Source organism: Conger conger, chromosome 17 (assembly GCF_963514075.1).
Source record: "Conger conger chromosome 17, fConCon1.1, whole genome shotgun sequence".
Lineage (NCBI taxonomy): Eukaryota > Metazoa > Chordata > Actinopteri > Anguilliformes > Congridae > Conger > Conger conger.
Window position 1 is genome coordinate 27,011,496 of NC_083776.1, and position 20,885 is coordinate 27,032,380.

Here is a 20,885-nt window from a genome sequence, read left to right on the forward strand (position 1 = left end):
TTTCCAGAGAAACGAACCCAGTATCCGTAAAGCGGCAGCTTTTCAAGAAGCATAGATTAGCGGTGACATCACCTGTTACACCGGTGAATCACGGCATGCGTGCATTAGACCCATTAATTCAATTGAATCATTGTGCGAAATATAGTTTAATGAAAAAGTATGCCGACAACAGTGGCACAATCTTTGATGTTTTGTCTCTCTACTCGAGTACAATGGATTAGAAATTAAGCAATTCAAGTGCAGACCGTGTTTTAATTTGAGGGCATTTACATCAATATTGGGCGGTTTGCATAGGGATGACAGCCGTTTTATACACAGTAACCCAATTTTAGGCGAGCACAAGTAATGGGACAAACGAACATAACTGAAATTAAGTAGTAATATTTAGAGGATGTTGCAAATCATTTAAAGTCAATGACTATGCGACCCATAGACATCAGCATATACGAAGTATCTTTCATTCCGATATAGATGTAAATATCATCAAATTAAAGCGGACGATCTGCACTTTAACAGTTTATTGATTATTGATTTATTTCAATAAAGTGCACATGTGACTAGAACAAGAACCTACATACATTTTCCATTGTCTTGTGTCATGAAATATAGTGACATTATTCCTCATTTGATGTAACATATTACGCACTGTCTTTATGATGTTGCCAAGAGATCATAGATAAATCCCGATGACGTTTATTGATATTGGAGTCCTGCTCATTTCTCATTGCGTTCTAATTATTTGTGAGGCACCAAATTATTTTTTAGCAAAGCAACCCTCTTGTAGTATTTTCTAGCTCAAGTGTTCCCAATCCCTTGTCCTAAAGAGCCACAGGGTCTGCTGGTTTTAGTTTTCTCCCAACGATCAGTGTCCAGCTCAGACCCAGGACATGAAATAAGATAAGTAAACCGTGTAATTGAGTGATTTATGCGATCAAGCGCTGAGAAACAGTAAAAGCAGCAGACCCTGTTGCTCTCTAAGACCATGGCGGCGATGTTTTCCCCCTGCATGTGACCCACCGCTACCAGTGTGAAACTAATTCTGACAGAACTGACGATGCTTATGTGATCCACAAAATATATCTGGATATAATAATTTGCTTCTAAGAGTCATCTTCGGTATCCACCACTAACATTACTAACCACTGATTGCCTTATTAAGGCCAGTTCATTAAAATTTCCGTTATGAATGGGAAGAATGCATGGCTAATATCGCAGACAGCATGGCCCCTCTGATCTGTGTCACGGAGACAGGACTGCGGCCCTCATGCAGGATGACAACACCTTGGTAATGTGGAGGGTCTGTCAGAGACAGTAGAAGATAAGAATGCCAATTCCTCTCCCAACTTAGTTAATGTCTATCACAAATCAATTTGACGACAAAATCCGCTCTCATCTTCAATTTAACTTACAATGCAGTCTTATAGGTGATATATGTTACTACTGAGTAACCTTTTGGTAAACCTTTGAGCACACAAAAGGTCTGAGTAAATCTGGCCCTTCCTGTACAATTAATTCTTGAGAATTGCAATAGTGCCATCTATTGGTAATGTATCAAACATCTGCATTTGAAACAATATCGGGGTGACTGATGCAAAATGGATTCTCACACATTTTGGACTGCTTGCATAAGCACAACAATATTCTGACCTCCCAAATTCAGCAGGAGTTATGCAGTCATTTTCAACAGGGTTGGCTGCACTGTTTTCACCAGGAATGTGGGTTTACCTGAACTTCAAGTATCTTCTGCCAAATGCTGGAATTGGATAGTTATCATAATTATGACCACACCCGTGTCTGACAGAAAGTGCAGCCTGACTCCTGTCAGCCCTGGTGAAGAACTCTGAATGTACAGCTTTGAGCAGTCAGCTGCCTTGCGTGGCACAGTCCGTTTTCTACTGCAAACTTTCCATTTCAAAACAGCAGAAGAAAAACAACCAGCAAAAAAAAAACATAGCTTTGCTTCTAAAAATGTACAAGCTTCTGAAAGTTATAGTCAAACACATCGGCACAGTGGGTCATAAAATGTGTTTTTTATTGCTTTCATGTCCACAGATCTTCTGCTGTTGGGGGACGGGGACGGGGACGGGGGACACACACAAAGTGTTTAGTCCATTTCTCCTGCACCCCCCGAACAGACTATTCTCATTTCAGCAATTTCTTTTAAAGTCCCTGTGCACTCAGCAATACTCTTTTCAGCCCATTTTCCTGTTAATAAAGAAGTGAATTAAATTCTAAAAAGACACTGACGGAGTATCAGTTTTATTTTATCAAAAGTGTGTAGGTACATGTACAAATTAGGTACATGTTGAAAGACTACAATCTCTGGCCTTTGAGATTTGAACCTGGCAAACAGTGTAAGACATGTTCTGAACCACAGGGGTGTGCAGTGGTTAAGTTACCCTGGAAACAGTCGTATCCTGGTGGCTAGTAGAGTTCTTACTCATCCTGCTGTTCTGAAGTGTTGATAAACCTGTTTATCATGAATCAATGCATTTTAATGGTAGGATATGACATTTAAAATGTATGTTGATGTTTATTTAGCAATTATGTACACTCAGTGAGCACTTAATTAGGTATTTGTTAGACTTCATTTTTAGACTTATTGGTCTTCTATCCACTTAGAGGTTTGACACAGTGTGTGTTCAGAGATGTTCTTCTGCATGCCACTGTTGTAATGTGTTGTTATTTGCATTACTGTCACCTTCCAGGCAGCTTCGACCAGTCTGGCCCTTCTCCTCTGACCTTTCCCATTAACAAGGCATTTTTGCCTGCAGAACTGCTGCTCACTGGATGTTTTTTTGTTTTTTGCACCATTCTCTGCAAACTGTGTATGAAAATACCAGGACATCAGCAGTTTCTGAGATACTCAATCCACCCTGTCTAGCACCAACAATCAGTCAACGGTCAAAGTCACTTAGATCACATTTATTCCCCATTCTGACATTTGGTCTGAACAACAGCTGAACTTCTTGATCATCTCTGCATGCTTTTATGTAGGCTGCCACATGATTGGCTGATTAAATATTTGCATTAACAAGCTGGTGTACAAGTCTACCTAATAAATTGCTCACTGAGTGTAGACCCTAAGTCATTAAGTTTGAGTGTAGACCTTAAGTCAAACAGTGTGATTAAAAAGACATCTCTGTGCAGGGTTTTAAACAACTAAGGATTTCTCACACCTGGGAGCCAATTACAACTTCTGAGGGGTCTGTGGTATTTATCCAAATGAAAGTGTCTTCATTGTGTATTTACTAATTCAGCTTTAAAGCTTCTGTCCATATGGGAATTTCCTCAAAAATGAATACTGATGAAAGTTCATAAGTCAAAAGTCATAGGTCATGAGGTGTAAAAGGAAGTCCCATTTGAGCACAGGAGAGAGGAAAAGAAGAGACACTCTTAGCATTGTGTATAATGAACACTAAGGGTAATTTTACATTTAAATTTAAATTTAGTGTAAGCACCAGTACTGGCATGGGAACTACTTTAGCATGTACTTTCAGATGATTATTAATCCAAAACATTAATCATGAGAAAACCAACATTGTATATTTTTAGGTTATCCTGAACATATTAATTCAAGTCATATTTCCCAGGGACATCTTAAGAGTTAAATACATTTTCTTTTAAAGGTGCCTATACGTTTACTTTAGTACATCAATTCTCTGAAATTCCTTTTTTTCGAAACCTATGTCTCTCCAACATATTAAAAACACATTATAAAGACAGTCATTGGGGAAAAAAATTCTGTTTGGCACTCAAGCAGTTGGATTTGAAAGCAGCCACTGTCCTTCAAAACGAACAAACAAAAAAACATGTTTTGAGTAGCAAAAAAGTAGTAGTTATCTATGCAACAAACCTGCAGTTTAAAAAATAAAACAAAATGTATAGCCTGTCTTTGTAGACAGGTCTGCATATTGGAAACACAGCCAATGAAAACATGTAAAACCAGAATGAGAGAGAGTGGTTCACAGACCATTTTAAAAAATCGTATAAAATGACATTCTACAAAAGATGATTCAGAGCACAGTAAAAATGCGGGAAAGCAGTCTTTCTGCTGTTACTGAGCACACGTGATCTCTGAAATACTGAGACACTGCTATATCAATGAGTATCCCAGTTATGTTTAAAAACAAAACAAAGCCCCCAAAAAAGGATCAAAGAGCAAAACTGACAACTGTGCAGCTGACTGTGTGGGATTCTGTACCAAAATGGGTGGGAGGGGCCAGGGCGTGGCAGAGGGAGGGGCCAGGGCGTGACAGAGGGAGGGGCCAGGGCGTGGCAGAGGGAGGGGCCTGGCTCTTTGGATCAGTAGGGGTGGGGCTCCTTTCGGCTTAAGAAGCGGGTGCGACTGGTAGAGCTGGTGGCACTGCGGATGACCTCCATCCACCTACGAGAGAGAGAGAGGGAGAGAGAGAATGAGTGAGTGAATGAGTGAGGTGAGAGTGAGAGAAGTGAGAGAGAGAGAGGGAGGGAGTGAGAGAGTGAATGAGTAAGAGAGAGGGAGAGTGAGAGAGTGAATGAGTGAGAGCGAGAGAGAGAGAGAGAGAGAGAGGGAGAGAGTGAGTGAATGAGTGAGGTGAGAGTGAGAGAGGTGAGAGAGTGAGAGAGAGGGAGTGAGAGAGTGAATGAGTAAGTGAGAGCGAGAGAGGGAGAGAATGAGTGAGTGAATGAGTGAATGAGTGAGAGCGAGAGAAGGAGAGAGAGAGAGAGAGAGAAGAACTGACCTACAGCTCTGATTACATTACATTTGTTATTTCGCTAAAGCTTTTATCCAAAGCGACTTACAGTTAGACTAGACAAGGCAGGGGCCAATCCTCCTGGAGCAATGTGGGGTTAGGGCTGGGTGGGGTTGGGTTATTGTGGGTACACTGGGTCTTGGACCACCAACATCCCAAGCACCTTTGCCACTAGGCTAATAGCTGCCCCCTCTGAACAACATGAGACCCCTCTGGTAGTTAAGGGAATATGACAGTATGCAGGTTTTCATTCCAGCCAATCGTTACACTTGCCGATTACACGAATTAACTCACCTTCATCCAGAGAGGAAGGAACTAATTAGTGAAATATAGTTTGTGCAGTGATAGGATGGAATGGAAAGCTGCATCCTCTGGCACACAATTGTGATCCGTGATACCCCGTAGGGTGTCTCTTTAAACAGCCCAGAGGGTCGTGGGGTCAGGAAAGTACAGTTTGGGTTTGGACGTTCTTTCTTCTTTACCTCTCGAAGGTGTACTCGCTCTCAGATCTGAAGTAGTAGACGTGGGATTTGAAGTGGAGCTTGAAGACGTAGTCTTTGTGGATGTTCTCGTTCTCTGTGGGAATGGTGACGGAGTACCCCAGCAACGGCAGGCTGGCCAGGGGGTAGTCATCCTGGGGGAGGAGGTACACAGTTAGGCTAACGCTTCACACACCACAGCAAAAGTGCAACCAGTACTTAGACATGGAGTTAGCTCTGACGTGAGTCCTAACTCTCAGGCTATTCAGTAACTGTACAGTAACTGTTCTGGGTGCTGGTTGGTGGTTCAGGTGAATTTCCTCCATTCACTGATATGGTCCGAGGACATTAAACTGCAATAAACTGTACATGCAATCCATTATTATGATTACTACCGGCTGTTTCACTGAAAGTGGAGGGCAACAAGCAGTACTCAATGTTTCACAGTCCGCACAAATCATTTCACTGAGTTTGAATGAAAGGCCTGCCACCTACTGGTGTGTCGACAAATCTACACTTACAGACCACTAAAGGCTGAATTTCTGGGATCTGGGTTTCCTGGCTTTTTGATCTAACTCATTTAGTGGGATTTGAATGAGCAGAAGACATGCAAGCACACAAGTACATGCAGAAATGCACGCACGCACACACGCATGCACGCACACACGCACGCACGCACACACGCACGCACACAGAAAAGGGGTAATCCTCACCTGATATGTCTTGTAGAAGAAGAGGCTGAAGTTGGTGAAGACCACCCACAGTTTCTGCCAACCGTTGCTGTTCTTAAACTTCCTCAGCAGGTTGCCGGAGAGCTGATTCTGTCGGACAAACAAAGCAACCGACGTTTACGGGGGGGAGGAAGGGGTCATTTCAGCACAGCTAGCCTGCTTTACCACCCCCCCCCCCACCCCGACAGCACTGCACTCACACAAAGAGAGCACAGAAACCACACAATAGCAAAGACAACTATGCAATACATTTTAAACTGCTGGACTGTAGTTACATTTACACACAGTTTACCTCAAACTTGCACCCCTGACTCCTGAGCTGCAGAACTCTAAGAACTCTACATTATTCAATCACTTCAGGAGAACACTACGCAAGCTAGACTGCATACACACCATTAAACATGCAAAGCACACAGACAGGAGGTGGTCAGAATCACAGGTAAACACAGTGAAATCACAGGTAAACGGGAGAGAGTATCATCCCTCTGGAGCAGGTAGAAGACCCTTCCTCGGCAGGACAGCAGAGAGGTTCTGTGCTTTAGTTTAGCTGGTGCCTCTCTCACTCTCTCTCTCTGCAGTGTAGTCAGGGCTCACAATGCTGATTCTACCCTGGGGGAATGGCTGGGCCCCCAACACAGTACCTAAACTATGAGCTTTTCAATGAAACGAACCGGTAATTTAACAAATACCACCATCTAACACAGATACCTCGGAGACACACATAGTAAAGGCCCACTGACATGACCGCTCCCTCCAGCTCTGGCCTATTAGGAAGGCCTGGTACACAGGGCCCTGGGTTTGTCCAGTGGCTTTTCACAGGGTCACTGCACTAACGGTCTGCCGGTGTACCATGCTGGCGTGCGATTGGTGGGGCCCCGCCCGTCGGCATGGTTACCTCTGTGCTCCTGCAGGTATCGCTAAAGGAGAGGCTGCACACGCGGTACCAGCAGACGAGTGAGAGAGCCACAGGGCCCGCCCCGCTGCCACGCCCGCGCGCACGCTTCTCTGAGTCACTGACTGGACTAGGGTCCTCTACCATGGGAGCACAGACAGACAGACAGACAGACAGACAGATGGACAGACAGAGGGGGGGGGGATAACAGACAGGGAGGAGAAGGAAGTGGAACAGAGAGAGTAAGAACGAGGGAAGGAGACACAGACAGACAGTGAGAAGAAGGGACAGGGACAAACAGAGAGAGGGAGAGAAGAAGAATAAACAGACAGTATAAGTGTGGGAGGGAAGGACAAACACAGAGTAGGTCGGACGACGGACAGCAGCTGGTTAACCACAGGGGGGTCAGAGGTCACTTCAGGTGGTGTCTCCTGTGGAGAGACTACACCAACACCTGGTGCACACAGTGAGCCCACCACGCCCAGCCTGATGGGTGCTTTTTGGGACATGTATCATGAGATAACTTCAATCCAATTTTACATTAACCTCTTCCCCTCAAAATCCTTCATAGACCACAGTGTTTCTCTGTAGTAATATGGCCTACTCCAATATCACACAGCTCTCTCTCTAAAGAGATGCAGAGAGATGAAACTTGGCAGACGAAATAGCCAGAAAATGCAGAGTTAGTAGAAACAATAGATAAGACAGGTCCTTCCACTATGTAGGGGAGAGTTTCAATGTGTGATCTCATGACGATATCCTCAAAAGCACAGTCCGAGCTGGACTCAGAGAGAGAGACAGACAGACAGACAGACAGACAGAGATAGACAAAGATACAGGATACACACGGAGGTTAGATTGCCCAGGGCTGAGAGAGAGGCAGGCCTGAGGAGTTAACTCTGTGGAAGAGGGATGAGAGCAGTGACCTCCAGTTCCACCTCCCAGAAACTGTAATTACCCATCAGCCCACACAAGCCATCAGCAGACCAGGGTTAGTGTGACTGCAGCATACACACAAACAGGCTTCAGCCTCTCTTGCAGGAAACACTGTCAGCCCCACTGCTTTTAAACACCCAGAAGAGCTACTGAAAGGCACACTGTATTTTGTAGTGACTTGGTAAAGGAATTTGGGTGAGGGTTCAAATCTGTTTTGGAAATTTGTAACATTTTGTACATTAACGTTCCATGGTACAGCTATATAAATAGCCATACTTAAGCAATAACCCATGACAGGCAGTGGTATATTGTAATTTTATAACAGCTAAGGGGCGTTGTTCAGCCCAACGTGCAGCAGAGGATCCACAGGCAGATGAGTCTCACAGTGGCTGAGAGGAACGGATGTGGAGATCACTAGCCCCTGTGAGGAGAATACATTTTAAACAGAACACACACACACACACACACACACACACAGACACGAGGAGGAGTAACGGAGGAAGAGGGTCAGGGCTGAGGCAGGTACCTCCACTGCAATGCTAAAGTCCAGCATGGACACACTGGTGTTCCTGTGCCAGCACACGTGTACCGTGGTGTTACCACGGTGAGCGTCCTGTCTCTGCAGAGACGTGCGCGAGGCGCTCAGGTCGTCCTCCGACTCCTGGTCTAGAGTCGGGTCCTCCAAGGATTCTGGGAAATTCAGTGAAAGGAGCCGTTAAAGAGATTCCCCCTGTTCCTGGAAATGTGCCAGGGAAACCCGGACAGGCAGATTTTCTACATGCAAATGCCTTTAAGGTGGAACAGTTCATAGCACGCACACCGTGGGCCAGTTTCATAGACGAGGATGAAGACTAAATAGAGTTTTCTATGGAAAATCTCCATTCAAAATGTAATTTTGTACCAGACTTGGCTTAATTTATGTCTATGAAACTGGCCTAATATCTGTGTTTAAGGTGGAACAGAATTCAGTCTTCCATTCCAAACACAGCAACTTCATTTAAGGTGAAAAAGTACAGACACATTCCACCACTTTAGGCCATTTTGCCATTTTCCTCTACAACAAACACTTTCTTCAACTATTGGCCATACAGACATGTGTATGCTTTTTCAGGTTTCACTTGACCTGATGAGTGAGCTTTCTGAAGTGAACTGAATTAGCAATACAGAGAGCACAGGAAGGCTGTGATCAGGTGATGCTGAACAGTAAGCAATGGGAGGCTTTCCCTGTGGCACTGTACGGGAGGGTGGGTATGAGATGATCCCATGGGCCCTGACTGACAGGGGGCCTCAGAAAGTGTGCTGTAAATGTGCAGAACAGGGATAGGGTTTGAAGATGTAAATTAGCCGTTAGCCAGTCTGGTACAAAGCAACTCCCCTCTGCGATTCATATATTTGGACAAGGTCTCTGATAAAATGAATAAAACAAGCAGAATGGGTTGGCCTGGGGTGGAGGAGCCCAATGTGAGGGCTTCTAATGGGGCCCAATCCGTGGTGGTGCCCCTGGTCTTTGCTCCCATTGGTTGGGCGTCCGCAGCGAGGGAGGTGGCGGTAAGGTGGTGACACGTACTGTTCTCTATCAGGCTGCCTGCCAGGACGGGGTCAGAGCTGGGCCCGTTGCACTTCTCCGCCAGGTCAATGGCCATCTTGATATCTTCCATCCACTTCTCCATCTCCGCTACAGAGCTGGTGGAGACAACACCGCTTTCAGCCTACATCTGGTGGAACGGCTAATGTTAACGCTACAGCTAACAAAAGGGGTCAGCAGTGCCATCGACTTCAATTAGTTCTTTACTACGAAATGACTTTTGGGGGCGATGAGGCTAATGCTAATGCTAACCGCAGGTATAACCAGACCACAGGTATAACCAGTAAAATAGGTGAGTATATGACTACAAAATCAATAAGGAGAGGTGGGATTGACACCACTGCTCTTTGGCGGTAGACATTCCACACTGCAGTTCATTTTCCTCTACTAATGCTGACACTGACTCAAACAACTGGTCACTTGTCTTCCCAAGAGAGGGCTGAGCCACTGACTTGAGAATTTGCTGTCTGAAGCACTGCGTCAATAATGCAGCAACCAGGAGAGAATGATGAATTGTTTGACTTGGATTAAATTGTCAGGAAAGTGCCAGGAGTGCCGCGAGGAGCACTGGAGGATTTTCCATTCACCCCCGATCGGCTGTGGCCGGGTAAATATTCCCTGTGGCTGTTTTCATGAGCATATGCGCTGCCCGAGTGCTGAATGGCATTATTGTGGTCATACACAGAGAGCCTTGTTCAGCCCACGGACTAGGCCCGAGCCTGGGCCTGGAGATCCCCTGCCCCGTGCCGGGTTAGCACCCTATCGTAGCGCGATATCAGGGCGCCCGGCACTTACCTCGCTGCCACCACCACGGAGCTGCGCTGGCCCGACAGGGTGAAGGAGTGCGGCACCCCCCACTCGTCCTCGCTCTCCCTGATCTGAGAGACAGGGGAGACGGAGGCAACGGTCACACAACGAGTCGTTAACACAGCCGCACGCTGACCGTGGCGGTTCACTCTCACGCGAACGCAGACGCTAACGCGCTAATAGGGCTCATGCACTCGCTCTCGCACACACTGATGCTAAGACTGCCAGAGTCCCATTCCACGCTCGGGACTGATTGATTGACTGATTTCATGACAGTATGGTTTACTATAGTTCTATTCGCTCACAGCCTTTATCTTAAGGGTGTCTCCAAATGGAGGTTCCATGTTTAAACAGGATCAATACATTCACATGGGACTTACATATTCAAATTTCAAATTGAACTTACTTATTTAGCAGGAGACTAACATATTCACTCTGCCTCGTGTCTATAGCATAGCTGATACAGGGCAGTGTGTTGCTGTGGCAACGCCACCGCCCGACTCACCGTCATTCCGTAGAGGGGGAGCTGCCCGTGAACTTTGAACTGATTGGCTGGTGTCATCCCTCGACTCGTATACAGCAGGACGTCATTGAACTGTCAGAGGGAAGGACAGATGGAAACAAACAGACTAGCTGCAGGCACTCCTGGAGGCGGAAGTCTTTCGGTGTCAAACATACATCACACAGTGCCGAGGTGGAGCTCCCTCTGGCTGGCCTCCAATAACAGAGCTATTCATCTCTCTTTGAATAAGTGCAGAAATCAGATATGCATGAATCTAGAGACCAGGGCACAGCAATCATAGTAATAATAGAACAGTGTAAAAATATGATTTAAGTATGTTTAGTCAGTATACTTCAGTTATGAATGAATGAATGAAACAGGCAGCAGTTTGGATTTTTGTGGCTTCAGTGACTGCAGTGTTGTGTACAGATGCAGTGAAGTCTGGAGATGGCTTGACGTGGTGTGTACAGATGCAGTGAAGTCTGGAGATGGCTTGACGTGGTGTGTACAGATGCAGTAAAGTCTGGAGATGGCTGAACAGCTGATGCGTAGTAATACAATGAAGAGGAGGAAACGAGAGGAGAAAGAGGCAGGGGAAGGAGGGGAAGGAGGGGAAGGAGGGAGAGGAGGGGGAGGAGAGGAAGGAGAGGAAGGAGGGGATTACCAGAAAAAACATGCGTTGCTGCAGGCCTTTTCCAGACAGCTTGCTCAGACAGCCCAACCTGATAAACTCCTGCAACCAAAAGAGCACATTTCACTTTACCAAATGATTAAAACAAAACCTCATCCATTTTCGGGGGACTTCTAGATGATAAATTAGAATTATGGAACTGTGGCTGCATTTGGTCAGTGCACTCACCCGTCCTGGTAAAGCAAGGTTGTCGATGCCAACCAGGTCCTTTTTCAGTTCCAGAAGCTTCTGGAAGTTCTCCATCTTGATCATGGGGCAGTGAAGCTGGGCCACCATCTCAGACACATCTGCCAGGGCAGCTGTGTGTGTGTGTGTGTGTGTGTGTGTGTGTGTGTGTGTGTGTGTGTGTGAGAGAGAGACACGGGTCACCAATAAATACACCATTAAAAAAACACAGAATCACTAACCCAAGTGTACTGAGGCTGACCGGGTAGAGAGCTTGACGATAGTCTGCCCAACTTCTGGGGACATGCTTTGCAAATAAACAGCTACTTCTTGATCTCTTGTAGGTAAGATGCCAAAATAATGCAAATAAAACTCTTGCATTTAACTGAAACTAAACGGTGAATAAAACTAGCAGAACCAATGACGTTTCAGAAAAACAATTACTCTGAAATAACAGTACCATTCCTTTCCAGGGGCTCTATAAATGTATGACACAACAGGGACAAAGTCCACGGGCTTCAGCAGGATCTTTAGTGTGGCGGTGCAGACAGGCCCAGTAAACAGGGCTGAGCACTGCCCGGGGTGTGGAGACTCCAGAAAGCTTTTAATGAGGGTTTTATTCATTTTCCAGCAGAGACCCAAACAGATGGGGCAATGATTACGAGCATAATGGGGGAGGGTCGTCAAGTGGTTGTGTGAGATATGCAAAGGCTTCACTAAAACACTGCAATTTACACACACCTTTATCTAGAGTAGCTGCATACATACAAACACACGCACATACACAAACACTAACAAACTGTGAGCACGCACGTACACACAAGTCTCTGAATTGCAAATCAAGTGATAGCCTACCAAACATTTACGTGCCAATTTGCCCACATACCACTCATGAAAGCACCATGGCCCATGTACCTCGAGAGTCCCTGAAGTCCTGGTGCGTGGGCGGGTAGTGCTTGCACAGCCGCTCCAGGATCTGCTTGTAGTGCATGAGACGGTGCAGGGGCCGCAGCAGGAAGACGTTCAGGGGCAGGTAGCACACCTTCTGCAGCTCAAAGTCACGGCACAGCGCCTCCACCCTGCGGGAGGACCGGCACACACGCTCCAGCTCCAGCAGCACCTCCGAGTGCTTCTGCAGGAGCACCGTCATCTGCTGCAGGGGGAGAGGTCATACTGACTGACTGACACAGGGTCACACTGACTGACTGACTGACTGACACACAGGGTCATACTGACTGACTAACTGACTGACACACAGGGTCATACTGACTGACTGACTGACTGACACACAGGGTCATACTGACTGACTGACTGACTGACTGACACACAGGGTCACACTGACTGACTGACACACACAGGGTCACACTGACTAACTGAGACAGACACACAGGGTCACACTGACTGACTGACACACACAGGGTCACGCTGACTGACACAGACACACAGGGTCACACTGACTGACACACACACAGGGTCACACTGACTGACTGACACACACAGGGTCACACTGACTAACTGAGACAGACACACAGGGTCACACTGACTGACTGACACACACAGGGTCACGCTGACTGACACACACACACAGGGTCACACTGACTGACTGACACAGACACACAGGGTCACACTGACTGACTGACACAGACACACATTGTCACACTGACTGACACAGACACACAGACAGGCAACGCAGATAGAGAGACACATACACAGGGAGGCAGAGACACAATACTATGGAAAGAAAGAACAGACAGACAGACAGACAGACAGATGATATGCTGCAGGGAGAGCAATGAAAGTCTAGTTGCTAAAACTGTGGTATTTCAACTTTATTCTTCAGGGGTTCAAGTTTTTAATGTGATCACTCTAGCACTTAGAGATACTTCCCTTATTGATTGTGAGGTCTCTTATTGACAACAGGGATAGCGTTCATCTCCTACTGCCCGCAAGGAAAGTGTTTGTGTGTTAGGAGGACCATGTTTGTGACTCGCTGACCGTGGGGACCATGTTTGTGTCGGTGAGCCCCTTACCTTTATGCCCTGGATGTTCTTCAGCATGACGTCACCGATGCGCTGGTAGTCTCCTTTGATGTGGGCATTAGAGCGCCCCTCCCTGCCGAGAACAGAAATTTTAGCTGCACAGGAAATACTTCTCAAAACTAATCACATATTTCAAAATTATTCACTAATTTCCTCAAATTTTCCTTCCAATTTTCAAAAGGAATCAGTCACTCAGCCATTTACTTCTCAAAACAAAAGAAATTAACTTCCCTTCTGTTGCTTGTGCCAGAGGAGATACGCTGCTTCACATATAGGTACAACACAAGACCACCAATGTGCACTTTAGTGCAGGGCATTCACAACAAGTGTTCAAAACACAGCAAGGGACCACCACCAGATGTCACCAGTGAGCAGTGTTCCCCCTGCTGTCAGCCACAGGGTGATACGCACTCCCTCCCTGATCCTCACACATGAAGGGTTCTCCTCTTGCCTAGGAGGCTCATCACCACACACGACACACAGCCATCCTGCGTGCGTGATCAAACGCACAGACGGAAGACCGGAATGCCGGGAATCCAGGGCCTTCCAGGGAATTGTTTAAAGGCAATTTATTCCGCATCCCTGGGCCAAATGCTGCCAAATTGGGCAGATGTGCGCAGAGCAGAGGTTAGCTGAGCAGGAGGAGTGTTTTTGATCTGCGTGGGTTTTGAATATGCAGAACAGCCACACCGAGTGTCCCTGCATTCCTGCTGCTCATTACGGCACCCTGCAGTGTCAACGAGCTGGTCGGGCTGGCGTGGAAGTATAGGAATTAGCAGACAAAATATATAACAGATAGCACTGGTGTTCGATTAAATATATGAGCTAACAGATAGCACTGGTGTTCGATTAAATATATGAGCTAACAGATAGCACTGGTGTTCGATTAAATATATGAGCTAACAGATAGCACTGGTGTTCGATTAAATATATGAGCTAACAGATAGCACTGGTGTTCGATTAAATATATGAGCTAACAGATAGCACTGGTGTTCGATTAAATATATGAGCTAACAGATTGCATTCCTGCTCCATGAAATGAGCTAGCAGACAGTATGAAACACAATATGTGCATCAGCGCGTAGCAGTGGCATCACAAGGAAACATCTGTATTAGTGGGTAGTTTGAAGATACTATAAAATCCATGTATTCATGTGCGCATTGTGTCATGCTTGCATTAGAGTGCAGTGCTAGTGTGACTATGAAATCCCTATTAGCAGACAATGCTGGTGTTACTACACAATACATTAGCGATTAGAGTTAGTGTTACAATGAAATGTGAATTTTCAGCTATAGCTGGCATCCATCCATCCATCCATCCATCCATTATCCTAACCCGCTTATCCTGAACAGGGTCGCAGGGGGGCTGGAGCCTATCCCAGCATACATTGGGCGAAAGGCAGGAATACACCCTGGACAGGTCGCCAGTCCATCGCACCATTCACTCACACACTCATACCTACGGGCAATTTAGACTCTCCAATCAGCCTATCCTGCATGTCTTTGGACTGTGGGAGGAAACTGGAGTACCCAGAGGAAACCCACGCAGACACGGGGAGAACATGCAAACTCCGCACAGAGAGGCCCTGGCCGACGGGGATTCAAACCCAGGACCTCCTTGCTGTGAGGTGGCAGTGCTACCCACTGCACCATCCGTGCCGCCTATAGCTGGCATTATTACGGAAAATTAATTAGTTGGTGTAACAATGAAACGTGAATTAGTGACTAGTGTTCATGACACGATGGCATGTGAGTTAATGGTTAGTGCTGGTGTCAATGTGAAATGGCACTTGGAGGTGGTGTCACTATGAAAGATTTATTTGCAGCCGAGATGGAGCAGGCTTCCGCTGAGTGGATTCCCAAGCGCATCTGTCCAGCTTTGATGTGATGATGAGGCTGCCAATAATCACCATCTTGGTTTGAGTGAGTCCCTCAGGGTGGGACACAGTCTCTGACACACTGCCAGGGCTATGGAATACGATGGGGAGGGGGTCTGACAGGAATAGTAAGTATTCATCTCAGGGACTAGCCGTTGCCATAGCGACCACTGTTCCTCCGGTCATTTGATGTGACACGTATATACACTGGAGGTGGCTCCCAACCCTGTTCCTGGAGATCTAGCGTCCTGTAGGGTTTCAGTCCGATTCTAACAAATCACGCCTCACTCAACAGCTGGAGATCTCACCGAGGTGCTAATGAGAATCTGATGTGACAAATTAGTGCTGAAATGAAAACCCACAGGATGGTAGATTTCCAGGAACCTGGTTCGATTCCACTGGATTCCCTAAAACTGAAAAAGCCTCCAATTCTGCACATGCAGGGCCCCCCTCCTAAAAAGATCACAGTACAGCAGACAGCAATCCTATATCAATCCATCTACAGAACGGCCTTGTTCTAGAATTACAACTAAGTGGAACCAGAGCATCTGCATGCTGTGTTTTTGGGGAAGAGAGTTTTGCCGCTTCCTGGTTTTCATTGTGATAAAGTTCAACCTTTCATTCCCACGCCCTGTGACACAATCAATGATCCCGAACTGAGAACTCGCTGCAGCACCAGAGCAGGTACGTCTGCTCCACGTTACACGCCTTCCCTGAGGCCAACCAAACCAACCCGTTTTCAAGAGCTGTCACCAGAGGCAACTCAGAGCAATTTAATGACTGTTTTGAGTCTCAGTCAAATGTTCTGGAATAGCACTCTGAATGTTTAGGACACAGACATGGTGTGTTGTGATGAGTTTTCGTTTACATACAGTGCATCTCAAATTGAGAAACCACATCCACCCCCCCCCCACAGCTCACCACACAGCGAGTCGCTGCTCCACCTCCCTCAGGAAGCTGCTGTGGAACTTGTGCAGGGGCTCGAAGTTGGAGGAGATGGAGTTCCTGAGAGATTCAGGCGTGGCCTCGTCTTTCGCCACCGAATTCTGAAAAGACTGAGACCCACAAACACATACACACATTCTTTAGAACATATGTCCATGTATACGCATGTGCGCACAAATACGTACGCACGTATACACATTCACTTACACACGAATGCACCAAATGCATAAACACATAATCACATTCTACATCGCAACGGTCTGTTACATATTAAAAAGAATCATAATGATTATCAAAGTGGCATCACTGTAATATGGGTGTGTGTGTGTGTGTGTGTGTGTGTGTGTGTGTGTGTGTGTGTGTGTGTAGAGCTGTGAGGTGGGGCATGTTGTTGGCGGGGCATGTTGTGCCCTCACAGACAACCCTGATAGGCGTGCCTGTGTTGCATTAGAGGTGCGGTACTGCCAAACAAGCTCTGTCACTGGCAAATGACTGGACACCAGGCACGCAACTTGGGCCCAATCCCTGATGACCGTGCAATCAATATGCAAATCAATATCACAATCATCCAATTACAGCCCTTGGGAAACGGATGAATCAAAGAGGGCCTGATCCCAGCAATCCGGCCGCATGGAGCTTCCCCTTCCTGCTGTGGAGGGGGGGGAAGTGTGGCTTTCATACAGCTGGCCTAAGTCAGGGACAGCTGTAGGTGTATGGGGGGAGGGCGCCTGGTGTGTGTGTGCTTGCGTTTGCATGTGTGTGTCTTTGTGTGTGTGTGTGTGTGTGTGAGTGGGCGTGATACAGTTGGCTCTCAGATGTTTCCGAAACAGCCAAACAAAATATTTACCCGACATGTTTACCCGAAAGGCCTACTACGGACTTCAGAGTGGCTGTGAAAGCATCTCTCTGAGCCTCAGCTGTGCTGGCTGGGGTAATAAGCTGGCCTGGCTCACCCGCAGCACACACCATGGACCCTGTCTGAGCCCCGGGAGGAATGAGTCTGTGGCGTTGGCCTACTGGCCTATCACCCGCAGGTATTTCCTAACTGATTATGATCCCAGGGGTTCCTCCCCTTCCACTTCCTTGTTTAGTCAGCTGGGTCTCCTGGGAGCTGGGTGAGGAAGTGTGCGCTCGTTTTTGTGTGTAAACATCACCGTTAAACCTACAGGCACCGAGGAACTCAAACGCAAATACATCGAGTATAAATGTAGATAAGGAGCCGGATATCCAGGATTCTGGCAGCGGCAACCCTTGCATGAGCCAAATCTGTGGAGGTCAAATTTCGACCTGGATTTACCACAAAAAGGTCCTTGTGCAGAACCAACTAGAACAGGTGTGGAGAGTCTGAGCCAAACCCAACATGTCCCTGTCACCATCGCTTCCCATAATTCCACAGCTGAGGAAGTCTGGTTGCACTCGTCACGTGAATCAGCAATAAGAGAAGCTATCGCCTAACACCGACCACTGAAGCCCGTGAGCAGCTGCAGAGAAGTAAACAATGAGCTTCACAATGCTATGGTGACTGAAGCACTCTGCTCTGACTCACCACGGTGATGACCTCCAGGTCCTTCAGGTACGTCCGCTCTGTGGTCAGTAGTTCCTTGGCGATGAAGTAGGCTTTGTCCGTGGGGAACCTCTGGAGCAGTGAGAAAGAAGAACAGAGAACACACATTAGAGAAAGCATGACACATACAGTAATATAGAGAAAACAAATGACAGGACTTGTGAGAGCACATGCATGAGAGAGAACCTGCACAACAACTGACCACTGATGTAAACCCAACTGACCACTGACGTAACCATAACTGACCACTGATGTAAACCCAACTGACCACTGACGTAACCATAACTGACCACTGATGTAAACCCAACTGACCACTGACATAACCATAACTGACCACTGATGTAAACCCAACTGACCACTGACGTAACCGCAACGGAACACTAACTTAACCCCAACTGACCACTGACCTAACCCCATCTGACCACTGATGTAAACCCAACTGACCACTGATGTAAACCCAACTGACCACTGATGTAAACCCAACTGACCACTGACGTAACCCCAATCACCACTGACGTAACTGTGACTGACCGCTTCACACTGCTGCTGAACCCTATTCCAGAGCACAGTCATGTACATGTTTCCAGGGAGACGGCGCTGCTATATAAATCAGCCCAGTTCCGTCCGCAGCACTGACCCACATACAGGGTATTTTAGGAGGGGTACAGCAATGTAGGTCTGCCGTTCTGCGCTTCGGAGATAAGCCGCTGGCGTCGTGACCAGACTTTAGAGGGGCCATGTCTCACATTAAATTAAATTGAGTGAAAATATATTTTCCGTTGATCAAGTCGTCCAAAACGAACAAATAATACTGTTCTTTGGGTATACTGGCACATTTTGATGACAAGACACGCATTTATGCAAGCAAATAAACATGATGAATTGTTAATTTAAGTTTAGGTTATTAAGTGTCTTCATTAAATAGCTGTCAGGGGGTGATTCTCAACCCCCATTAAATCAATGTTATTTGGCTAACAAAGGCAACGGCTAACAGGGAGTGAGCTATGTGCACTCGAGGCAGGAGGGCTTGAGCCTGTCATGGCCCCAATTTATCACACAATTGGGGGGGGGGGAGTAGCTCAGCGGACCTGGCTCTAAAAATGTGAACCCTATAAAGTCAATTTCTGCATAATTCAATATATTGTTTGTACTTGAAGGTCAATCTTAACATAATTCAATTACTAACACCTGCTGCCTGCGAACCTATCCAGAAGAGCCAAACGGTCTGCTGGTTTTTGGATTCACTTCAAAATCTGCAACCAATTAAAAACCAGGAAATCAGGCCAGGTGAGTCAACTGCCCAATCAAATGCTTAATTGATGAATTAAGTGCTGAAAACCTGCATGCCCTGCGGCTCTCCAGTATCAGAGCTGCAGACCCTGGATTTACCACATCTAGACCATGACTCATAAGCAGCCCATGCCTAAAGCTGTGCCTGGCTGACCCTCCGCCCTGCAGAACTACGGTCCTGTTACGGTCCCTCTCTCTGGACCACAAACCTTCCTCCGAACCTCGTCCTCATCGTCGGTGCGCGTGCCGCCGCCGTCGTTCAGCAGGGGGCTGGTGAGGGGGGAGGGCGGAGGGCCGTCCAGGCTCAGAGTGGGGGCCAGGCCGTGCCTCTGTCCGTTCACCACGGCCAGTTTGGGCGAGTCCGAGAGCCGGGGGCAGCTCACCATCGCTCCTGAGGGGGGGAGGGAGAGAGGGAAGGGGGGGAGAAAAGATTAGTTGTGGTATATTTTAGCACAGGGCTACTCAACTGCAGTCTCAGTGTCTTCAGATATTTGCTGCACTACACCACCTGATTTAACTCATTATTTTACCTTTGTTCAGGAAGCAAGCTCATTAGTTTACATTACATTATTGACATTTGGCAGACGTTCTTATCCAGAGCAACATACAGTTGATTAGACTAAGCAATCCCCCCTGGAGCAATGCAGGGTTAAGGGCCTTGCTCAAGGGCCCAACGGCTGTGCGGATCTTATTGTGGCTACATTAGTGAAGTCAGGTGATGCAGTACATGGCTGAAACAAATGCCTGGAGACACTGCAACCCCAGGAATTGAGTTGAGTTCAGTAGCCCAGTTTTAGTACTTTCCACTTCAGATTATTACATTTCAAACAAGCACAACAAACTAGAAAGCTAGCGTTACTGGTAATAAGAGAATTCTCACTGTCATAGGTCACAGGTGCTATAGGAACAAGACTAGAAGAGGTGAAAGCCACACTCATACTGCATATTTAACTTGTGGTTTGAATCTCTCCTTTCTTTCAGTTTTCAGTCAGGACCAGAGGATACAAAAAAAACAGCCAGTTTGTCTACATTGCCACCTACTTCTACTGCAGGACTGAATTTACATACGTGCCTACCTCGGTGCTCTGCCCTCTGAGTGCACTGCTGGTATTTTGGCTGGATAAAACAGTGATTAAACCGGAGCAGTTCTAGTCTATTATGACTACAGTCGACAACAGGAGCTACGAAACAGACGGGAGAGCCATGGGGACTAGGGCAATACTGCCCACACACACTAAACTGAGACAATACAAAAGGGTAAAGCAGACTTAATCATATTCTATCTATGAAAACATACTGTAGATTCTCTAGTGACAAGGGCAGAATCACACTAACAGATGCTTTGAAATAATTTCTTTCAAAAGACCATTAGGGACCAAAGCTACAATATGTTTGCAGTATATAAGTGACCAACTGACTGCCTGTGGAATTAGCCTCATTAGCAGAGCTCATTAGGGACAGTAAAACCTGAGAAACTCACTCTATATATGTGTGTATATTTAAATAAATACCAAACTGTAAGTAGGTGACCCAGAAGCCAGAGCAAGAGCCAGACAGTGATGAATTATGAGGACAGTGAGATGTGGGACATTAGTTTTAAGCCACCACAGGCACACATGCACACCCTCACCCCCCAAACCCACAGG

The 20,885-nt window shown here is 46.6% G+C and overlaps 1 protein-coding gene across 1 annotated transcript in view; it reads right to left on the reverse strand.

Annotated features, from left to right (window-relative positions):
* Window positions 1–2,015: 2,015 nt before the first annotated feature.
* The window catches only part of LOC133116632 (FERM, ARHGEF and pleckstrin domain-containing protein 1-like), an 86,109-nt gene continuing 67,239 nt past the window's right edge, over window positions 2,016–20,885 (reverse strand). Inside the window, exons 14-27 of the mRNA XM_061226427.1 lie at window positions 19,449–19,630; window positions 17,932–18,021; window positions 16,362–16,495; window positions 13,555–13,636; window positions 12,440–12,677; window positions 11,528–11,658; window positions 11,333–11,401; window positions 10,672–10,761; window positions 10,155–10,237; window positions 9,342–9,457; window positions 8,301–8,464; window positions 5,929–6,036; window positions 5,219–5,370; window positions 2,016–4,387 (exon numbers count right to left, since the gene is read on the reverse strand). Of these exons, the coding sequence (XP_061082411.1) occupies window positions 4,306–4,387; window positions 5,219–5,370; window positions 5,929–6,036; window positions 8,301–8,464; window positions 9,342–9,457; window positions 10,155–10,237; window positions 10,672–10,761; window positions 11,333–11,401; window positions 11,528–11,658; window positions 12,440–12,677; window positions 13,555–13,636; window positions 16,362–16,495; window positions 17,932–18,021; window positions 19,449–19,630 (1,721 nt within the window). The 3' untranslated portion in view covers window positions 2,016–4,305. The remainder of the gene's footprint in view (window positions 4,388–5,218; window positions 5,371–5,928; window positions 6,037–8,300; window positions 8,465–9,341; window positions 9,458–10,154; window positions 10,238–10,671; window positions 10,762–11,332; window positions 11,402–11,527; window positions 11,659–12,439; window positions 12,678–13,554; window positions 13,637–16,361; window positions 16,496–17,931; window positions 18,022–19,448; window positions 19,631–20,885) is intronic.